The sequence below is a fragment of the Chenopodium quinoa genome, unplaced genomic scaffold (genome assembly GCF_001683475.1).
Source record: "Chenopodium quinoa cultivar QQ74 unplaced genomic scaffold, ASM168347v1, whole genome shotgun sequence".
NCBI lineage: Eukaryota > Viridiplantae > Streptophyta > Magnoliopsida > Caryophyllales > Amaranthaceae > Chenopodium > Chenopodium quinoa.
This window is the reverse complement of record NW_018745546.1, coordinates 837673-860341: the sequence shown is the minus strand read 5'-3', so window position 1 is coordinate 860341 and position 22669 is coordinate 837673. Positions and strand designations below refer to the sequence as shown.

Below are 22669 nucleotides of genomic sequence, written 5' to 3'. Positions count from 1 at the left end.
ACTACATTCTGTAGTGAAAGCTACAGTCTCTACCTCACTAATAGACTTTTTTCTTGTCAATATTTCCTTCATAAATTTTACATATGCTGGAATTTGTGTAATTAATTCAGTGAAGGGAACTGTTACCTGCAAATCTTTTACCATCTCCAGAAACTTACCAAACTGCTTATCCAAATTTGTTTTCAAGTGACGATTGGGGAATGGAAGTTTGATAACTGGCTTTGGAGCAATATCGCTCTTATCTGGAGTTGCTACTTTCCCTGGAGTCGTACCCTACAATGTAAAATCAGATATATCAGTACTATTCTTTAGCCCTACAGGGCTATTAGCTGGAATGGGAGTAAGGTGCGAAAAATCTGTAAGCTTTGGCTGTGAATAATCACTGAGCTTCTTAGGTACCGCCATCTCTGATTCTGGATCTGAAGATACCTCCGAATCGCTAGAATCAGTTGGAGGGTCTCGGTGATTATTATTATCACCAGAACCCGCCATAATTTGCTTGTAGAAATTCTTTTGTCTATGGAAGGATCGTTCGATCTCAGGATCGAATGGGATGTAACCTGATCTGGAACACCTGGGCATAAACAAAGAACTAAAAGCAAATATGAGACTTGCCTCAAAGAAATAACCTAGACTACAAAAATAATCAGAAATAAAAATAAAACCGTTTCCCCGGCAACGGTGCCAAAATTTGACAAGCTAAAGTCGTATCACCTAATACAAAGTAATTCCTAAAACCACTAACTAATAATAGATAGAGAAGTAGGGTCGAATCCACAGGGAAACTGGTCTTTCTATTCCTAATTAATTCAAGTAATCTAAATTATAAAATAACCAATATATTATAATCAAAGGAAACTAAACTACTGAGATTAAAAGTAGGGAAGAATAACAATAGAGGAAATCAATGAATAAAAGACCTAGGGCATAGGTTCACCAATAAATAACATTCCAAGGTAAAACATAATAATCAATCATCAATGCATAAATTAATCAGATCATAAAGGGCTTCGATACGTATTACAATCACACAATTAATTTACCGGTATTAAATCTCATCTCTCGAATCTCGACTTAACCATTTATAAATTAACTTGCCTATTGAAACTAGACCTAAACATCAATTCTCATCTCTCGAATTTCGAATAAATATTGTCAAACTCATGCATAAAAGATCAGGCCTAATCTAGCCACAGAGCATTAAATCAATCAATAGGAAATTAATCTTGCATTGATAATCAACAACAATAAATTACCCCTTCATATTATTTATGGATCCCCATAAACCCTAGAAATAAAACTACTCACACATAATTAAATCTAAACTAATCAAAGCAATAAAATAAGACATGATGAAAGAATTAAAATAAATAACTGAGATTAAAGTAGAACAAATCGTTACCAAAGTAATCTGGAATTAAGAGTAGAGTAAAGAACAAAAGTATATGAGAGAGAGAAACTAATCTAAAAGCTAAGTAGAGAGAGAAAATCTAAGAAACGAATTAAGAAAGAGTAAAAGAAGATACTCAACTCGCTTAACGGAAAAGTATTTATATTAAGCAAGAATTCTAAACTAAAATAAACTTAAACGACGATTAAACCATCTAATTATAACACGCGTCCGATCGGGCGAGGCACTGCCCGATCGGGCCCGCCTTTTTACTCCCAGGTATGTCTCTCACCACGCCCAGTTGGGCGCGAGTTTGGGCGCCAACTTCACTTCCCCTGCCCGGCCGGGCGCGCCTTCGGGCGGGACCTCTAATGGTCGGGCGGCACTCTTGGGCCTCTCTTTGGACTTCGATTGGGCTCTAATTCTTTGGGCCAATCTGGATTTCCTCTTCGAATTTTGAATACTCAGTCCAAATGCCCCGATATCACATATACCAAACCCTTAATCACGGGTTCGATGGCTCTAACCGGCCCTGGGCTATGAAGGATGGTCGTGCATCTCCAATGCTCGTAGATACTCCCTAATATCTCGGGAAAATGCTCCAAAAGTGCAAATCCCTACAAAAGTCAACCAAATCTACGAAAACACTAGGAAACACCAATTAGTAGTAAAAGTTGCTCTAAAGAGCCAAAAACACTACTAATTATGACCAAGGGACGGGGGTAAAATACTATATAAAATGAACATATCACCCAACAAGGAGAAAACCACGACCACTTGGATTTTCGAACACGACTTCACTAAATAGGGCAACTACTCCATTACAACCTATAAGGAACTCGACAAAACTTAAGTTCCAATTAGAACCTAAGCTAACCCCAAATGCTCACTCTAGCTTCTACTCCGAAGCCTACACTCAAGACTTAAATCTAAGTCTTTACAAGGATCACTCAACCCTTTCCCAAATTACAACTCAGTAATTTGAACTCTATGTGTTTAGATATCTTACAATAGTTGGAACATAGGAATACTCTCACTAACAAATATATTTTTTACTCAAATGTTGTACGATTGTCAAGATGCCTTAAAACTGAAACTCAACTCCTTTTTTATACTGTTTCATCAACCCAACCACCTTCCCCACATTCTCCACTACTTGAGGTGGTGTTCCTAAACTTTAGGAACTAACTCAAGCAATGTAGAGAAGTCAGGAAAGTCGTTCAATATAGAACGTGGGATGAGGTTTGAATAAATCTTTTCCTTGGAGAGTAATTTAAGGAATCACTTAAAATCTTTTTACAGAAGATATTTATTTTGTTAAAAAAAATATCAAAGAAATATCTTTTTATAAATTTAACAAAAAACAAAAATAAGATAAAAACCAAATTTATAAAATTGATCGATCGTTTCATTTTTAATTCCAATTAACTCTCGTATTCCTTGTGTTCCAACCAATCATAAAATATCAAACACTTACATAAAGCCTAAAAATATTAACTCATACTTTTTAGTCTTCATGTAATACTCGTTGCTTTTATGATATTCCAATTGGACCTTTGATAACTATATCTTGCCAAATAGAACATCAAAGCATAAAACCTTCTTTGCCTTCTTCACTTCAAATTGTTGTGTATGCCATATGTAGATTAAGGACTTCTCTTAGTTCCAACCCCGGAACTTTGTTCTTAATAAGAACCTGCCTAAATAACCTGCACACTTAGGGCCTATTCCGATTGATTGAACTCAGCTGAACTGAACTGAACTAAGCTCAACTGAACTTATTAATTAGTGATTTTTAACTACGGATTAGTGATCTTTGATTATTTATTGATTATTTATTACTATACATATGTGTATATACAAATGTACATATTAAAATATTTACGAAAAATATACTATATAATTATAAAATTTATGAAAAATATATTAAATACTTGAAACCTCTAAACATTTTAAACACATATACTATTTAATTTAAAAATAAAATAGTATTATGACAACAGAACACAAAACACTTACATGTATCTAACCCATTTAAACAATTTTTTTAAAAAAAATATTTTAAAAAAAATATTTAAAAAAAAAAGAAAAGCTAAAATTTGCTACGGCCCAACACCCTAACCCACTCTCTTTATTATTATTATTATTTATTACTTATTGATTATTATTATTATTATTATTATTATTGTTAATATTATTATTATTATCATTATTGTTGTTGTTGTTGTTGTTGTAATAAGAGTTTAAAAGAATGAAATTTGGCTTTATATCATTAGCAATATCATTAGACATAAATTAAGAGCTGAACTGAACTGAACTGAACTGAACTGAACTGAACTGAACTGAACTTCAACGGAAGAGAACATGCCTTTAATACACTTTTATCAAATCGAGTTTGCTTGTCATCACCAAAACTAATCGAGGTCAACATATATTGAGATAAATCTTGCCAATATTTACTTTAATCTTTACACTTGAAAAGGATTTACAAACCAAGTTATGTATGGGTGGTTCAACTAGTAAATTTCAAAGGATTTTCTTATCTGTTTGACTAATCCAATATTTCTAACACCAACCACACGTTCATCCAGACAATAGACATACCCCAAAACATTTTAATACTAATTGAAAAACAAAAATAATATCCAAAAAAAATAAAATAAAAAATGAGATAGAGTAAGCGCGGAAAAAGAGGGGAGACAAAGAAAAAGAAGTGATTCCTCCACTAAAATGGGAACTTCATCAACAACTAACGACTTCGATCTTCCCGATGAAGTTTTACAGGCATTACCTTCTGATCCTTTTGCTCAGCTTGATGTTGCCCGTAAGATCACCTCCATTGCCCTTTCGACACGTGTTTCTGCCCTCGAATCAGAAGCGTCTGTTCTCTGTTCTCAGGTCACCGAAAAAGACGACATCATCTCTGATCTTCAATCTCAGATTGAGTCTCTTGATGCCTCCCTCTCTGAAACTATAGACCGTGTTTCCCGTGCCGAAAAAGAAAAGGTTTTTTTTTTTTTTTTTTTTCGTGTTACTCCCTCCTTTTCTAAATGGTATTTCGGTTTTTTTTGTATTTATTAATTTTCGGGTTTTTTTATAAGGGACAATTATTCGCTCTGATATTGAATTCTGTTTTTGAATTTTCAAGTCTGTTATGTAATTGATATATTTGTTTGTTTAGGAGAATTTGTTGAAGGAGAATAGTTCGTTGTCCAATACTGTTGCTAAGCTTCGAAGAGATGTATCCAAGGTACGTTGCTAATATTATTATTTTTTAAATTATATTTTAATAACTCAGAATGTTTTATTTTAGGAAAATTTAGTGTAGAACTGCTATAAAGATAGGGTCATTTGTGAACAACTATTCAATTTTTTTTATTTGTGAACAACTACCCACGTTTGGGGAGCACTACCCATTAATATTTTCCGTCCAATTAAGACGTTATTGGGCCTACTTTTTCAATTTTCCCACTTAATTAACTCCTCTAATTACCTTCTCTCTCTTTCTGAATTAACTTCCCCTCCATTCTTACTCAATAATCCAAAAGATTATACTCAATCAATTGAACACAAATTCTCAATTATTCAAATAATGTTTCACACTTTCCTTTTAATTCATTGTTTATTGTATTTGTATACAAGTTTTAATTGAACGCAATTAACATAATTAGGGTGTAGATTAGGGATTCGGATTAGGGTTTATGGGTTTTTCTTTATTATATTGATTTTGTGGATTTTGGGCGATTAATTATTTGTTTGGCCAAGCTTCTGAAAAACAACTTCTGTTTCCCAGAAGTAGTTTTCCAGAAACTATTTCTAGGGAAACACTTGTAAGAAACAAATTTGTTTGGCCCATCAAAAATCAGAAGTGATTCTTAGATTGAGAAACTATTTTACCTTGTTTGGCCCATATCAGTTTTTTTTTTTTAAAAAAATTTATTTGGGAGAATAAACTAGTATTAATTTCTTGTACATTGTTGTTAATAATAGTTTTTTTTTTTTTTTTTTTTTTTTTTTTTTATTTTTATTTTAAAAAAATTTTGGTTAGCAAATTGTTTATAATTGCTTGTAAGATAAAATTTTAATATAAAATTTTGAACAATTCATAAGTCTAAATACTTAGATTTTTAAATTTCATATTAATAATTCATATCCAAAAGTTTCATACGTTCATAATTACAAACATAATGTCTAATATAATTATTCCTAATAAAAGATCCAATAATGTTACAATCAACGACTCATTAGAGAAGTTGCAATATTGTAGCGAATAGACTCCATACTAAAATCATCCATTGATCCATCATGTTCTTCAAGAGTAGTTACCGGGTTGCCTCCAATATCCACATCCCCTTCAACTTCAGGTATATAATAAGGATCTGCATCACATTTATCAAATTCCAAATCTTCAAGCGCGTGTCTTCTTATATAGTTATGCATAGCCATAGTAGCTGCAACAAGTTTCTTTTGAGTTTCCAACGGAAAGCTGGGCATAATTGATAATATCCTCCATCTTTTTTTCCAGACACCAAATGTTCTCTCTATAACGTTTCTCAACGACGAATGTGAATAATTAAAGACTTCATAGAAACCATTTGGAGGTTGTGTTGAACGACGAAAATCAGGAACATGGTATCGTTCACCTTTGAAAGGAGCTAAAAATCCTTTCATATTCGGATAACCCGCGTCAACAACATTTTCCTGTACATTGTATAATATTAGATAATGACACCATAGTATATAATAATGGTAACGATTACACATAATAGTTTCATAAATATATACCTTCGGGTGGATGAGGGAAATATTTCTTGGGGTCTTCCATTGCATCCTTTAAGATTCGATTATCATGAACAGATCCCGGCCATCCAGCAACAAAATATGTAAATAACATGTCAAAGTCATAAATTGCTAACACATTTTGTGTAGGGATACCTTTGCGCCCTATGTAAGGGATTTTATCCTCCTCGAAACAACACAATGCAATCTGCCTCCCAATGTCACGCTTTATAAATTCTACTAGCATTATATTGACATACCTTACAACATACAAGCATTTCTCATAAAACAATAATTTAACTTAGACATCATATCAACCATTCCACTATCACCATCCAAAGTAATTTGGCACCAATACAAGCAATTTGAAAATGAAAGAATCCAATTCGAATAATGCTCTGTTTGGATACAAGAGTTTTATTTAAAATTCTAAAACAATTAAGAAAACTTCATAAAACAAAGAAATTGAAATAATCAGTCAAACCTGTTGAAGCTAATAAAAGAAATAAAGAAGAGAAAATAGTTTTAGAGAAACCGCAATAAAATGGTCATATTCCACACACTTGCATAAACGGATACATTACATAAGACATCTACCATTCCAAGAAGCTAAAAAAGTAAACAGAATAACAAATTGCTAACTAAGGATATTAGTGAGGAATAAGATCACTTCAAACCTCCATAAAAACACTAGTGCCTACCATGAGAAATGAAGTATCAAACTTATAAAAATTAAAGAAATAAAACTTAAGTACTTAACATATTTTAGGGCTTAAATTATGTAAAATTGATGAGTTATTTACAAAAACTTGCATAATACCTACCTCGCACGCGACACACTCCCTAGCTGCCCTTTAAACCCCATACTCTTTCATCCACGACAACCCAACAACAACACAAATTAAGTTGGAGAATGAGTAAAAATGGGGTTAATATTGATCTCTAGCAAAGAATCTGGGCCATGGAAGACTGTATTGTCATAAAGAAATTCTTGCTAATACATAATTCCTTCTCAAAGCTTTTAATTTAACAACAGACTCAACTATCTAAAAATTTATTTACTTTACAAGCTATTTAGTTTACTTTAATTTCTTATTAACTTAAAAATGTAAACTACAAATTCAAGCTGGAACTTGATAAGAAATTTGATCTAATATATTAACATAGAAGAATAACATACAAGTCGAAACCAACCCAATGAATACTTTATAGAAAATGAAAATAACAAACTACACCTACAAATATGGAACTATCCCATGATTAGAATGCATAAACATACCCTATCTAACCTCCCACTAACAACATACTCCTAATTAATTTATCCTCACAGAAAATGGACCCTTCAAGAACAACTAGCCATAATTGATTTGAATCAATCATCCAACAAAACCATGTCATTTGAAATTCACTACAACACTACCCAAACACTTGTCATATTAATCCTAGTTCATCCAACTCAATTGAATCAAAATTGAAAATACAGAATTTGAAATGAAACGCCTAAATTGAATCAAAATTGAAAATTTCAAGATCTAAATTCTGGACCAATTCACTAACCTCATTGGCAGAACTTCTTGTTTGTGACATATTGGGATGATTTGGATGAGGAGAACCACTGAGATTTATATCTTTCTCCTATCTCAAAATCAATGCAAAGAAATTAGGGTTCTATCCACAAAAGAGAAGAAATTTCCATAAGTAAAAAAAATTAATACCTTATTATTGCTTGGTTGTGTCCTCTTGGGTGGACGAAATGGTGGCGCCGGAGGACCAGATTGCATGTCGTCGGTGATGATTTTTGGCCTTCAGGGGTTTGTGTTTCAGGAGAGAGAAAGAGTTGATGTTTATGAGAGAGGAGAAGAGAGAAGAGGGGTTTCTTTTTCTTAATGGGGTATAAGAGGTCTTTTTGTGAAATGTTAAGGATATTTTTGTCCAACAAAAAGTTTCATTAAATGGGAAAATAGCTCCCCGAGAAACTGATGTAGAGAAGCTCAAAATTGGTGCTTCTCATTTTGCCCACTCTAGAAGCTGTTTTGGGCTTCTTGAGAAAGTGTTTCTGTTTTTTAAAAAACCCTTGTTTGGCCCAATTTCTAATTCTTAGATAAAGAAACCCTTGTAGAAACTAGGCCAAATAGTTACTAAGTAGTTTAACAGGGTATTTTGGAATTACTAGAGAAGCATTTCAATTGAATTATGAGTTTATGATATTTTTGACTTTGGATTTTAAGCTAAGTGCATAATGTTGGGAACATTCCGGATTATTAATGGTTTAATAATTGGGAATTATTGACATTTTTTTAGGGAAATTGTTCCATGAACCCTTGTGGTTTTAAAAAAATGCATCGTGTATCCCTGAAATATATTAAATCAGTGTGTACCCTTGAGGTATGTAAAAACGTGCACAAAATACCCTTAGACTTACAATAAATGTCAATTTTGTTAAATTGAGACCCGCTTAGCTTCAAATTCTATTAAATTATTACAATTTAGTGCTACTATAATGCTAAACCTACTAATTATAAAGTAAACTTAACTAATAAAGCAAATTCTAACACCCAAAAGTTTAGGATTTAGAATAATCGACGAAGTTTAAATTTTGATATAATTTATGCTTTTAGGCGGTTTTACTGTATAAACATAAATTACTAAAAAGTAAGTCAGTGTGGCATGATTTTAGTTTAATAAGTCAATATATGTGCATTTGTTAGAGAATTAGGGTATTTGGTGCATTTATTTACAAACCTCAGATGTACACGGTGCATTTTTAGTTTCAATTAAGTTCATAATTTCCTTCTCTCATAAATATTCAGTTTAGTTCACTCCAATAAGTTCATTTAAGTTCAGTTCATTCAAACAGAACAAACCCTAATTATATTGCCTGTTTAGTGTTCTAGCACATTATTTTTTACAACCACACCTAACTACAGAGTAGTTTTCTTATGACAACCTAAATTATTATTTGGAATTCAAATACATGACCACTCGTTTTGTACTTTTATTCATCATTAATCTCAGAAACTTTGATTTCTTGTAAAAAAGTTGTTGCAAAGCTTATGTGGGCCATTTTTTTCAAGAAGGAAAGATTGTGGTAGAGGCAAAGATTTGTATAATTACTCTTATCCTACTAATATGTCTTGGCCCCTTAAGAGGGTTTTGACTCTATTAAGCCAATTAATTATTTAGGGTTGTTCATCCCAAGTTCCACATAGAAAGATTAAGGAAGTGAAGATCATCCCAATTAATTATTTAGGGTTGTTCATCCCAACATGGGTGACTCGAGCCCAACAAATCTTTCATGTCAAATGACATTCACTTGTTGCACAAACTAAATTGACATCATCACTTTTAAAAGTTGTTGTTGTAGTGTTTTTATCATCTCTTTCCTTTTGTGAATCATTCTTCTTTCTTTATTCCTTTTTCAAATGGAAACAATAGTTCTTCATATAATTAGTCTTCTTGAGTTATCATGAGTTATTAGAGCCTTTGGGACCTGCTATTTGAGTTATCACGACTTATGGGACCCCTATTCTTGCTCCTTCATGTAAATTATCAACTCCCATATCCGTTCTTCCGATTTCTTCATTAAACATGCTTTCTTTGATCACATCCAAATATATCACATCCTTTTGAGTAGAGTTACTAATAGTCACAACCATAGTTTCCCCACTATCTGGCAAAGAACTCAACAAGAACAAAGCATGCAATCAACGTGTTAATATAAGATGGAAGTCATTAAGATGTGGCGGTCTTTCTTTCATAAAGACCTTCCAATTTCTTCCACAATTCATATGGGTGACACATGGTCGAATATGCCACCATTGTCTAATAGTCCCTAAATTCTTCCTTTTTAACATCACCCAATCTTTACAATCCATTTTTTCAGGTTTTGTTGGTTTAATAGTGCTACCATTTGTCTTTGTGGTTGTTTTTATTGGTTCATGTAAGTCTTTACAATATAATAAGTCTTTCATCATAGGTTTCCAAATTGAATAATTAGTTAATGTGAATTTAACTATCGAACTAATATTCGACTCCATAATGTGACAAATATAACTCCGACTCTGATACCTATAATGTCTTACACAAGACAATAATCCAACAATTCAATCCAATAAACCCTAATTCTCGCACAACCAAAAACACACAATCAAATTAGCAACAATGAAGTAGCAAAACAACAACATTAACAACACTAAGAGACCATTGAAGGAGTCCACTCTAACTTCTATTATTGATTAATTGAGGGAAAATGAATCCCAAATCAGTTTTCAAAGGATTCACAACCCATCAACATTAACAAACAACGATAGATCAAAATTAGAGAATGAAAGGAGTAGAATTCACCTAAAATTAACAACTTTGTCTAGAGACAATTTTGACCAAACCAGAGCTCAACGATGATCTAACCATCCCAAATGAAGCTCTTAATGTCAGAAATAAGATGTGCAAATTTGAGTATGGTCCAACAGTGGAGTTTCTGACAACAACTAGTTTAGTGAAAGATGTGCCAGAAAACCTCACTTTTTCTCTCTACTTTTGTGTGTGTCTATTCTTTGTTGCCTTCACACTCTAACTACCCTTATTGCCTTAAGGGTTAAAAGTTCAAGCTTACTCAAGAAGCTACAACTTAAGTCCTAAAATTGGACTTACTCTAAATAAGTAAATGCCATAAAATTGACGAAATGAATGGACCAAAAAGAAATACATTTTACTACCAATTTAGCTGGAAAGCAAATCTTAGGCATGAAGATTGCTCGTGATAGGAAAGCTGGAAAATTGTGGCTGTCACATGAGAAGTATATTAAACAGGTGCTAGAAAGGTTCAATATTAAGCATGCCAAGCTGGTTAGTATACCTTTAGGAGCTCACTTTAAGCTAAGTAAGAGAGTTTGTCCTCAAATATAGAAAGAGAAAGCAAGTATGTCTTTTATTCTTTATTATTCTTCTGTTGGTTCTAGATGTATGCTATGGTGTGTATTAAGCAAGATATTGCGCATTCTTTTGGTTTGGTAAGTATATACTTATCTAATCTTGGTAAGGCTCACTGGTTCCATTGAAGTGGATCTTCAGATATTGGTACCTCTAAACTTTGTTAGTGTTATGATGATGCTAGACCTATTGTAGAAGGCTATATAGATACAGATATGGCTGATGATCTTGATAACAGAAAGTGTACCGCAGGTTATGTGTTCACTTTTTCAAGGGGAGTGGGAGCCACTTCCTTACAATCCAAGTTACAAAGTGTGTTGCCTTGTCGAGGCAGAGTATGTTGCGAAGCAAGTAAAGAGATGCTTTGGTGTTTCTTCAAGAATTGGGTTTAAGTGATTATGAAGTATTTTGCTATAATCAAAGTGCTATGAATTTGAGCAAAAATTCTATGTATCATGTGTAGCCCAAGCATATTGATGTTCGATATCATAGGTTGCAAAATGTCATTGATGGGAACAAAATAAACTGAAGAGTTCACACTGATAACAATGGTGCAAATATGTTGACAAAGATGGTTCCCACAAGCAAACTTGAAGTTTGTGGTAAGCTTGCGGGATTTAGCTTCAAGTGATGATTAAAACATGTTTGTCTTCCCCTTGTTCAGCTGGAGGGAGGGGGGGGGGGGTTTGTTATGGGTCTTACCAATTGGTAGAAAAATGTATTTTCTTTTAGGTCCATTTATTTGGTCCATTTTATGGCATTTCACTAGTTTGGAGTAAGTCCAATTTTGGGACTGAAGTTGTAGCTTCTTGAGTAAGCTTGTGCCTTTAACCCTTGAGCTAATAAGGGTAGTTTGAGAATGTGAAGGCAGTAGAGGAAGCGCACGCAAAAAAATAGAGATAAAGAGTGAGGGTTTCAATAGCTTCCATTTTCAGTCTTTTCGGCATAGCATTTACAAACTGGTTGTTGTCGGAAATTTCACTGTTAAATTGTGCTTAGATTTGGGCATCTTTTTCACGACATCAAGGGCTTCACTTGGATGGTTGGATCGTTGATTTAAGCTCTGGTTTGGTCGGAATTCACTCAAAACTATTTTTGGGTGAATTCTACTCTTATCATTTTCTAGTTTTTATCTCTTATTGTTTGTTGTTGGTGGGTTGTAAATCTTTTGTAAACTGATTTGAAATTCTGTTTCCCTCAATTAATCAATAAGAGAAGTTAGGGTGGACTCCTCAAACGGTCTTGTGGATTTTACCTTCACATCGAAGGGAATTTCCACGTATAATTCTTGTGTGTTGATTAATATCATTTGTTCCTGGTATTGTCGGTGTTAATGTTGTTTTGCTACTGCATTGTTGCTGATTTGGTTGTGTGAGAATTTTGGTTGATTGGATTAAATTGTTGGTTGATTGTCTTGTGTGTGACATTGCGAATGTCGTAATGACCCCTTCCAATCCCTACATATATTAGTTTACTATCTATTTATTAATTATGATTTTAATATATTTATAGAAAATGATATCTAAAACTAGCCAGTGTAAAAAATATTATGAATACATGCTCTATAAATGGCGTCTAAGGGGCACCAATTTGTTATCTTGCCCTGGGCCTTTAGATTGCTTGGAACGAGCCTGGAGCTAATTAGAGATGTTGGTGGTTGGGTTTTCCTGGTTAAGAATGAGAAATTTTCTGTAAAAAAAAAAAAAAAAAAGGCTTCTAAATGTATTCTCGGTTCCTTTCTAGAGTTCCCTGGTGCAGAATTCTATGCTCCAACTTGGCTTCTCCAAGAAGCAAGTTTGTAACCTGGTTAGCTATCTAAAAAAGGTTGCTAACCCGAGATAGATTAAGACTATGGAAACAGTTGTGATCTCCGCGGTATGGGCTCAAAGTCTGCTGAGCACTTATTCTTTCCTTGTCCCTATGCTGCTGCTATTTGAAGCCAGGTTTTATAAATGTTGTGATAACAATGAGTTCCTGCTGGGTTTGCAGATGAGCTATAGTGGGCTATGAGGAGTAGTAAAAAAGTATGGAGATAAACACATGTTATATCAAGTGTTATTGCAAAGAAACAAGAAGAGTTTTCAGCAATTGTGAAGACACTGCTACTTTATTTCGTAGAATAGCCTATACAGTAGCTTGTAGAGCTAATGCTGTCCAGAAACAGCTTATTTGTATCTAGCTTGGTTTGTTTGGTTTTGGTGCTAGCTTAGTCCTGCCTAGAAAGTTTGAGCTGACCTTTCTTTGCTTCCTGTGCCTTTGTTGTACTGGTGTTTTTTTTTTTCTGTTTTTGGACTTTATTTCTTATTATTTTAATTGCCAAAAAAAAAAAAAAATTAAAATAATTAAAGACACCTTCACAATTTCTTAGTCTAGTTTTTGTATGCCAGACACTTGGGAAGTGAGGGGGACAATTGGGGGGATTTGATATTTTGATGTCATCATGCCTTAAGGTTACCAGGTGAATCCTCAACCAACTAAATCAAGCTTTGCGTTGTTTGGAAAGGGACTTATTTGTTCAAAGTTATTAGCTTTATTTGACAGGGCATCCTTCCATTGTTTTTTGAAGGATTAACATCCTAGCATGTGTAGTCCTTGTGTTGTGGGAAGGATCTTCATAAACATTACATGGGGTACAAATAAAATTCTGATAGTGTTCAATGATTTGGGTGTTCATATTTGCTGTTTTAGTTAGTAATTGACTTATTCCTTTCTGCTGCTGTGTAGTGATGGTTAATCTTTCCTGTCTTCTGTGAGCTTTATCCTTTTGGAAATATGCTTGTACTAGTTTGTTCATTTACCTATATATGCAGTTTTAGGATTCACACATGAATTATGGAAAGATGTTAATTCACCAACTTTCCTTACTGAAGATTATATTTGTAGTAGATGGATTTAAGTTGGAACATAATGTTTTGTATCCTAAGGCATGGTAAGATCAAAATATGAATATTTGTGAAAATTTTCCACAGTTAGTGTTAACAGTACCTTTTAGTTCATCATTAATTTTGTATGTCTTCTTGTGTTAACAGTTGGAGGTGTTCAGGAAGACACTCATGCAGTCACTTCAAGAAGATGATGGAAGCACTGTAAGTGCATTATCTTTAAGCAATTTACTAGTAATGATTTGAAATTTGTCGACCAATGACCATCGCCTGCATTTTTGACAGGCAAAATTGCAAGAGAAAGCCGCTAAGGAAGCTCCTACGTCTACAACTATTTCTGCTCAGTCACCAAGTGGAGGTTGTATACACTGCCGTTTCTCTATACCTTAGATTGGTGTCATAATGTTCTGGCTCTCCTTCCAAAAAAAAAAAAAATTAATAGGAAATGTCCTGATTATTGACATCTTCTACTTCCTCCGTTTTTTTATTATTGCACCATACATGTTGGGTTCACATTTTTTGGTAGTGGGAAAAATGAGGAGAGAGAAGGGTAAAAGTACAAATAAGGTCATGTGATGTAAACATAAAGTAAAGAATCAAGTGTTAAAAGTAAGGGTATATTGGATATTTACAGTGTGAACACACATATTTTGTTTCTTTAAATGGAAATGGTGCAATATTTGTGAAATTTCCTTAAAAGGCAAGTGGTGCAATAATAAAAGAACGGAGAAAGTATTTAAATTTCTAACATTATATTAAATCATAGTAAGCCCTTATGGTGCTGTTTCTTGGAACCTAAATGGTGAGCATACTTGCAAGTTGCAACCCAAAGTTGACCTGGGACCATATTTGGGATGGCGGATCATAAATTTTTGATAGTTTTAAGTTTTTCCAAATCTGGGATTAACAAGTAATAACAAGGATGACCAACTGTTGGACTCTCACTTAATACTCACTCAACTTATTTTTATACTATGAGGAATGTTCAAATTGAAAATAAGCTCGGATGCATTTTTCTGCCGAAGAGTGCTTTTTTATTTGGGTTTAATGTTACTTAGTCTATCTGGAACTCGTTAATTGAAACTTTTTGCAAAGATCTACCTTTTGAATACAATAACTTATTAGTGTAATTGTTGTGGACTGGTTCATTATTGATCATGGTGGAGGAATGGCTTGTCCAAGTTATCTATAATGATATCTTGATATGGATTGTATAAAAATGATTTATATTGAAATAAGAATAACTATCAAGAGAGATATAATCTCATCCATGTCAATCAGGGTCTCTGATGTGGTTTAAATGCTTTTGTTCTGATTCAGATGATGATCCTGTACCTCCATCAGCATATTCTTCTACCGACACTGAAACTTTAGAACGTGGATACTCATATCGGGAGGATCGTGTTGCAGAAGGTGAGTTCCTGCTAGTGTTTGCTTACACGTGCATTTGTGCACATCATGTGCTGCTTTGTCGACATTGTGGTTGTAATCTTTCCATTAAACAGGTGCAATAATTAAAGAAAGATTGCTATGCTGGAGCTTGTGACAATAGTAATAATTGTTTGATTCGCAGTTTCAAGACCTCGGATATCACCAGGTCTCTTGTTAGCATCACAAACTAGCACTCCTCGCCTCACTCCTCCGGGCTCTCCTCCTATATCTGCATCTGTGTCACCATCCAGAACATCTAAGCCAGCATCACCAAGGAGACATTCTGTTTCATTTTCAACAACCGGAGGCATGCTTGATTCTTTGCCTTCAAGCACCCATAGTTCTTTTTCAGGTTCTGAATCGACAAGCGGTGAGTTTAGACGTTCAAAGAATTAGCTACTATTTATTCATTACTTGTTTGTAGTAATTAGTGCAAAAAATTCATGGAAACTGAATAAAGTAGAGGCCACAATTTGTTTAGGACTGATCTGAGGAAGCCATTATCTACTTAAAAGTGTCTTAGACATTTGGGAAACCATTTTAAGGAACAATGATAATGTCAAGAGTATAACATATTTCATAAGAATATTGACACATTAATTTGACACATCCAAAAATACTATGCCACTATGTTAAATGGCGGCATTTATTTTTTTTATATATGTACACCAGCTACCGTCTTTTATACTCTGGTTGCTATAATTATCTTTCATGTTTCAGGGAGACCTCGAGTTGATGGGAAAGAATTCTTCCGCCAAGTCAGGTATCCTCTCTGTGAAGCTTTCCATATAAATTTAATTCTCTTTTTTTTTGTCTTTGAAGTGTTGTATATATGCATCTGCGTTCAAAGCTTGTTAATTTGTTCTCATCATTCTGTTATCAGTGTTATCACAGCCTGGTCTATGTTCTAGTGCCTATGTAGAATTCCAGTGCCTTTTATGAAAAATTCCTTGAGACTTTGAAAGCTGCTATTAATTCTTATTGCAATGCTTGAAACTTAGTTTTAAGATCGAAAATACAGCTTGTTTTCCCTTAAAGGACGTGTTTAGAAAATTTTCATTTTCATCTTTCTGGCGTTGGAGTTCAATTGAATTGTCAGTTCTGTGAGGATACAAGAACATTACAGGAAAAAAGGGTGGGGCTTTGGGATTGATATACTCATATACTGACTATATTTATTGTAGCTTCTCCCTTGCCAGACTGCATCACAGAAATATATCATTATCTTTCTCAAAATGTTTGTCTAACCGCTTACCCTGGAGTTGTTTTAGTTTTTCTGATATTTTGAACATGTTTTTATAGTTGCACAATACTTTGAACCGCGTTGATGGGTTCCTGTCAGAAACACACTTAAGTTCATAACTGTATTTACCTAATCAAACTGTGACTTTGTGACTAAGGGATAAGTTAGAGTTTTGACAAATGCAGCACATTATATTATTCTTTTTATAAGCTACTTCATAATTTCATCTTGCTAAGCAGGGATCAATTGTTTAGCATTCCCTTTATGAAGATTTCATTTGTGAATCGTTTTACCTTGATCTTATGCTGATGCATTTCTTTAGAAGTTCTAAGAACTTTGTTTCAGTGGTCTGGTAACTGGTCCACTCAGTTCTGACATAAAAGGCGGAGTTTGTCATCTGACCCTTGGTTTGTTTTTCTCAGGAGTCGTCTCTCTTATGAACAATTTGGTGCACTTTTAGCAAATGTGAAGGAGCTGAATTCACACAAGCAAACAAAAGAAGTACGTGATTTATCTCTACTCTTTCTCTGCTGGATTTCTTTTAAATTTTGTAAGAAATAACTTATACTGTAATTGTTTCTAACAAGTTTGATATCAATATTCTCACTGTGCTTAAGCTGTTCCAATTTCTCCCTTCTCATTCTCCATTGACCATTAAGTCCTCCTTTACCCCATTTGCTTCTTCATGCCTTCATGTTTGGGTAGAGAAATAGCAGAAGCTTGTTTTAAACTGGTATACTTATCAATTATTTTCCAGCTTTATTGAATGCTTTATCCTTATAAATAACAGAAGAATACGAGTACTAAAATCCTTTACTCCTTTACTCCTCTTTCCCTTCAATATGTATGTCTTTGTATGTGTATAGAGGAGGGAGAAACACAAACTGGGAGGGAAAATTCAGGAACCAGTGAGGTTGTAGAGGTTTGTTCTTTGACTCTCACCATCCCTAGCTAGCAGCTGAGTTTCTTCAATGATGGAAAAGGAGAGGAGCCATAGAAGAAAATGTGCAAGATAGTTGAAAAGAGGTTAGCTTCGCAGGCTAAAAAGGCAGTTCATAAGAGAGACACTGATTAAGTGAATATGATGGTGTTTCTGGAAACAGAATACTCCTCGGGGTTAGGGTAATAATATCAAGATGTCCTATAGACTAAGTCCAATGAATGTCCAAATGTCCTCCGGCTCCGCCTTGTTGTCCGAGAGCTAGACATGCAAAAGAGAGAAGGTTAACTGCCCCGGGGGTGTGGCCTGGGAAAGCCCCTCCGACGCTTAAGTCAGCGAATGTACTTTCTAGTGAGAGAAAGGAGAGAGAAAGTAGAGAGAGTAGGAGAGAGAATTAGGAAAAAGTTACCCTCATTAATGATTTGAGTGCTATTTATAGTTGTACTTTCAGGTAGCAAAAGTTGTACTTATTTGGATAGATTAGGGGTAAATCTGTACTTTGCAATGACTAATGATGGGTTGGATCATGGAGAGGTATTTTCGTAATTCCAGGTCAATGGGCTTAGGACAATGGGCTTGGCCCAAACAGATGGTTTGTTGGTGGAAGAGGGTCGGGCGAAGGTGAGGGCGTAATAAGATTGGGTATGGAAAACTGAGTATATCAGGAATAACTGAATGCTTGTTAGGTTTAATATTTGCTTTATTAATTTACTTAAAGCCCTTTTTTTGGATTTATTTTCTGTTTAGTTTTGCTCAGCTTATTTCATTTGTATACTTTTCACAATATCTAGTGGGTATTATGTTGTCATAGGTAACACTTTGCTTGTGCTTTTATTATTCCGTATAATGTTATGTGATTTTGTTGTCACATATGTGCTTTTATTACAAGAAAAATATCAAAACAACTGTGGTTGTATGTATATGTGTGATTTGGTCTATGTTATAATTTGCATATTTAACCTATCTCGTGGGTATTATGTTATTGTAGGAAACACTTCGGAAAGCTGATGATATTTTTGGTCCTGACAATAAAGACCTGTATACAGTTTTCGAAGGTTTGCTGAATCGTAATGTGCATTAAAGCGTTCTTCTAATTCTTCTATATTTTTGTTTCAAAATTGTTATTTTTGGTGCAATTAAGAGCATCTTATTCTTAAATAATAAGTAATTTTTTATCTATTGAACGCATTTAAGTTATATGATTTTGAGAATTTGTACAAATTTGATCTGCCATTGTAAATTTACCTTTGCATCTTCTTTGTAAATGAATGGAATTCATAATCTGACCATGCATGGTGAATTTTCTGTATAAAGGGGGATTTTCTTTTCCCCCTGTTTGCATATTATTTGTCGTGCTACCAATCACTGCCACGACACCAGTAAACTCAAGGGCCATGATTGATCAAATATGTAAATTTTTTTTAAACAAATCAATTCATTAATAAAAAGGCATCCGGCATCTACAAATGAAATTTACCTTAACAAATACATAAAATAGAATCAAATTAGGTTTTTCTTCATCAAAGCTACGATCGTGTAAAAAATCTTGTACTATGCTACATCTGTCGCACACATCGCTGGAATATACAACCTTTTTGGAGAGAGCATCTAACGATTTTTTGTAGCCGTAAGGATGATTTTCATTTGATTAGCTTGAACGCATTAGAAAACTTGACAACCGTTGCGATTTCGAATAAATCTTTACCAAAGAACTGACAATAGGACAAAAGATGATTACCTTTTTGATAAACCATAACACACAAAAAAACCTTAAACATAAACAAACTACTACACCAACAAAAAATAACGACTCCAACATAGGGAGACAGACGTATCTACACTTGTGTAGATTTATTGAAACCTAAATTGCAAAACTAAAGAAAATTTAGGGAAAATGGCTAATTTAGAAATTAGACTATTTCCAGCCTAAATGGCCAAGATATTGGAGAAACCCTAGAAGAGAAGAGGAGAGGAGAGGAGAGGCCACATGGGAGCAATATTTTGATGATGATATTGTTATGGGTATGTTATCAAATTTGTAAGTTGATTAGGACTTTAGTAGTACCTTAGTTTTTATTTGATCTTAATATTAACTGTTGCTGTAATTATGTTTTTTTTTTCAAGGAAGCTAGTGCATTTATTAACTAAGAAGAAATATTGTCCAAACGTGTATAGGGAAACATCATCCGAAGCATGACGTTCCCAACATTGTTTAACATCAAACGACACTAACTTTGTGAGATGATGGGCGACAAAATTACCATCTCTCTTGACATGAGACCAACTAATGAAATTAAACCAACTACTAAGACACAGAATATCATGCATAACAACATTAACAAGGGAAAGACTCAGGGAGCTCTTACGCAACTTAGTCACCATTGTGAGCCAATCTGAATCAAGAAGTACCTCTCCCAGGCCAAATTCTTTTGCTTTCTTTAAGGCCAAAAAGTGCAGCTCTGCATTCTGCAACAAGGGGATCCTAATAAGCTCTGACACGTCTAACAACAGCAAAAATAACCACGCCCTTATAGTCCCGCGCCACTGCTCTCTTACCAACCCAGCCATCATCAACAAGGAAAGCATAACCGTTAAGTTTGACAATACCAGTAGGGGGGTCGATCCACGATTGGGAGAAGGAGAAAAAGAAGCCTAACCACCTTAATGAAGGAGTTATGTCTTTGATAAGTACAATTACTAGATATATTAAGGATCACTATTATGGAGATAATTAGTTCATTCTATAGGGTCGTTAGTGTTTGGTGCTAGAAATGACAATTGATCTTTGGGCTAGTTAAATAGTCCAAAGCCTTATAGAATGGATCATATGAGGTCACACACAAGAGTATTGGGTCAAATAAGTTAGAGGCCCATTATTGGGCCTCATGAGTTTATGACATGCCACATTGATTGTTGGGCTAGGATAGTTTGGTGAGCTTAGAATGTTTTGGGCTTGACATGGATTTATTTAGAGATGTGATCTTTAAATATAATCCATACCTAGGGTTGTATGATATAACAATTAACAGTTAATTCTGAACCAAGCAACAAACTCCCAAAACCCTAATTCTTTCTCTCTCCACTCGTCCCTCTCTCTCTCTCCTCCCTATCCGTACGGTCGGCCCACTTGGGTGGCGTGTGTGGAGGTTGTTTAGGTGGTTTGTGGTGTGCTCGTGATTCACATCTCCGTCAAAGGTTGATTGAAGTGTTTGATCATAACTAACTAGCATTAGTGGAGGTTTGATCCATGCTCATGGACTTAGTAGAGGAATCACACGTGGGGTTCTTATTCTCTTTATTGTTCTTGCTCGATCATACGTGGAATCACGCTACAAAGATATTAATTCTTATTCTTTATGTGTTATGCATGATCTTGGGATTAGGTGATATTCTGATATAAGAATGTGATTCATGTTTTCGCAATTCGTACCTATAAACTCCTACAGTGGTATGAGTTAGCCTATGCATGTACATATATTGAAGAGCGCGTATTACGTGCGGCTTGACGCACGAAACACTTCGTACATCAAAGCATAAACCCACTTTATCAAAAAGGCTCGGGTTAAAACCCGTTAAAATCGGGCTTCGTCAGTTGATTAAAAAAAAGCGGAGATTAAAAAAGCCCAGCTCGATTTAAAAACGCACGTTTTTTAAGGCCCATTGTAGACTGATATCGTCAAATGATATAATGGTATCCTCAAAACAATATTCTTCATATGATATCCTTAAAACGAAATATTATATCATTAAACATTTAGTTATAACTTTAAATCACAGAAACCTATCCTTCATTAACTGTATGATATCCTTAAAACTTTAAATATTTCTTTTTACACTGCTAAATTAACTTGACCAAACACTGAACTATATATCCTATAACGATTGGTTGATATCCTGTAAAGACTAAATACTACGTGATATCCTCATAAAAAAAAATCATTTTCTTAAATTGGTATATTTTATCAACCTCATGTTACTAATATAATAAAAATACTTGCTATTCCTAATACAGAATGATATCCTCCAAAGACTACATAATATCCTATTAACATAAAATACTAGTTATTTCTAATAAATATATAAGAAATTTTCTAAATACTGGACTATATCCTATAACGACTAGATGATATCCTCTAAAAATTAAATACCACAAAATATCCTCATAACGAAAAATCATTTTCTTAAATGGCTATATCCTATAACGACTAGATGATATACTCATAACGAAAAATCAATTCCTTAAATGGCTATATTTTATCAACTAACCTGTTACTAATATAATAAAAACTCGATGATAAAAAATATTCTAAATACTACATTTAGTCATATAACATGTTGTTTATATAATCCAAAGAAATATCCTCTAAAGACTAAATGTAAGCTGATATCTTCAAATGATTTGATATTATCCTCTAAATAATAATTTTTATATGATATGCTTAACAAAAAAAACTAGACTATATCCTATAACATCTGAATGATATCTTCAAAGGAAATTTTTTATCATTCAACATATTACTATTAATCTTCAATTCTTAAAACTTTAAATAATTCTTTTTACCCTTCTAAATTAACTTAACCAAAAACTAGACTATATCCTATAACATCTGAATGATATCCCGTAAAGACTAAATATTATAAAAACAATTTTACATTTCAATATTGAGTAGATAATATCTTCAAAAACTAGTAAATATCATAAAAACAATTTTACATTAAATTTCATGTTAATCCACAAATTCTTAAACAAACTTCCGTTTTTCATGTTTTCATTTACCAATCAAATTGTTTTAATAATATTCAAGTCAAAGCATTTATGTAAATGGTTTATGACTATTAATTTTATGTTTGACTTAGATTTAATAACTGTTATATATATAATCAACAATTTTGTGAGTTACTCTAATTGCTTTTTAATCGGAAAAAAAAAAATCAATACTTTGAGTAACTTCTTAAGGAGATATATCATAAGAATGGCAAATAAAAGTAGCAATTCCAGAAAAAAGCGTGGAAGAAAGCCTTCAATACAAGGATCTTCATCAAATATGATAGAGGCAAAAGCTTGGGCAGAGAGC

At 33.7% G+C, this 22669-nt stretch overlaps 2 protein-coding genes across 2 annotated transcripts; one reads left to right on the top strand and one right to left on the bottom strand.

Annotated features, from left to right (window-relative positions):
* The first annotated feature begins 3885 nt into the window (after positions 1–3885).
* LOC110716196 (uncharacterized protein At4g15545-like) lies at positions 3886–18875 on the top strand. Its single transcript, XM_021894818.1, has 9 exons — positions 3886–4396; positions 4572–4640; positions 14128–14184; positions 14266–14338; positions 15301–15393; positions 15554–15781; positions 16132–16174; positions 17077–17155; positions 18583–18875. The coding sequence occupies exons 1-9, from the start codon at positions 4121–4123 to the stop codon at positions 18673–18675; spliced, it is 1011 nt and encodes a 336-aa protein (XP_021750510.1). The 5' UTR covers positions 3886–4120; the 3' UTR covers positions 18676–18875.
* Positions 5497–9514, bottom strand: LOC110716197. Its single transcript, XM_021894819.1, has 4 exons — positions 7885–9514; positions 7727–7804; positions 6176–6221; positions 5497–6091 (listed from the first exon to the last, which is right to left on the bottom strand). Exons 2-4 carry the CDS (start codon positions 7729–7731, stop codon positions 5624–5626), a joined length of 519 nt encoding a protein of 172 aa, XP_021750511.1. The 5' UTR covers positions 7732–7804; positions 7885–9514; the 3' UTR covers positions 5497–5623.
* Positions 18876–22669: the final 3794 nt, after the last annotated feature.

Bases quoted from the DNA above. Each gene is read 5' to 3' on its own strand.
- LOC110716196 (XM_021894818.1), top strand. From the start codon at position 4,121: ATGGGAACTTCATCAACAACTAACGACTTCGATCTTCCCGATGAAGTT. The intron at 14,185-14,265 runs GTAAGTGCATTA...CATTTTTGACAG, and splicing joins AAGAAGATGATGGAAGCACT to GCAAAATTGCAAGAGAAAGC. The intron at 14,339-15,300 runs GTTGTATACACT...GTTCTGATTCAG, and splicing joins TGCTCAGTCACCAAGTGGAG to ATGATGATCCTGTACCTCCA.
- LOC110716197 (XM_021894819.1), bottom strand. The intron at 6,092-6,175 runs GTATATATTTAT...TACAATGTACAG, and splicing joins TTTCCCTCATCCACCCGAAG to GAAAATGTTGTTGACGCGGG.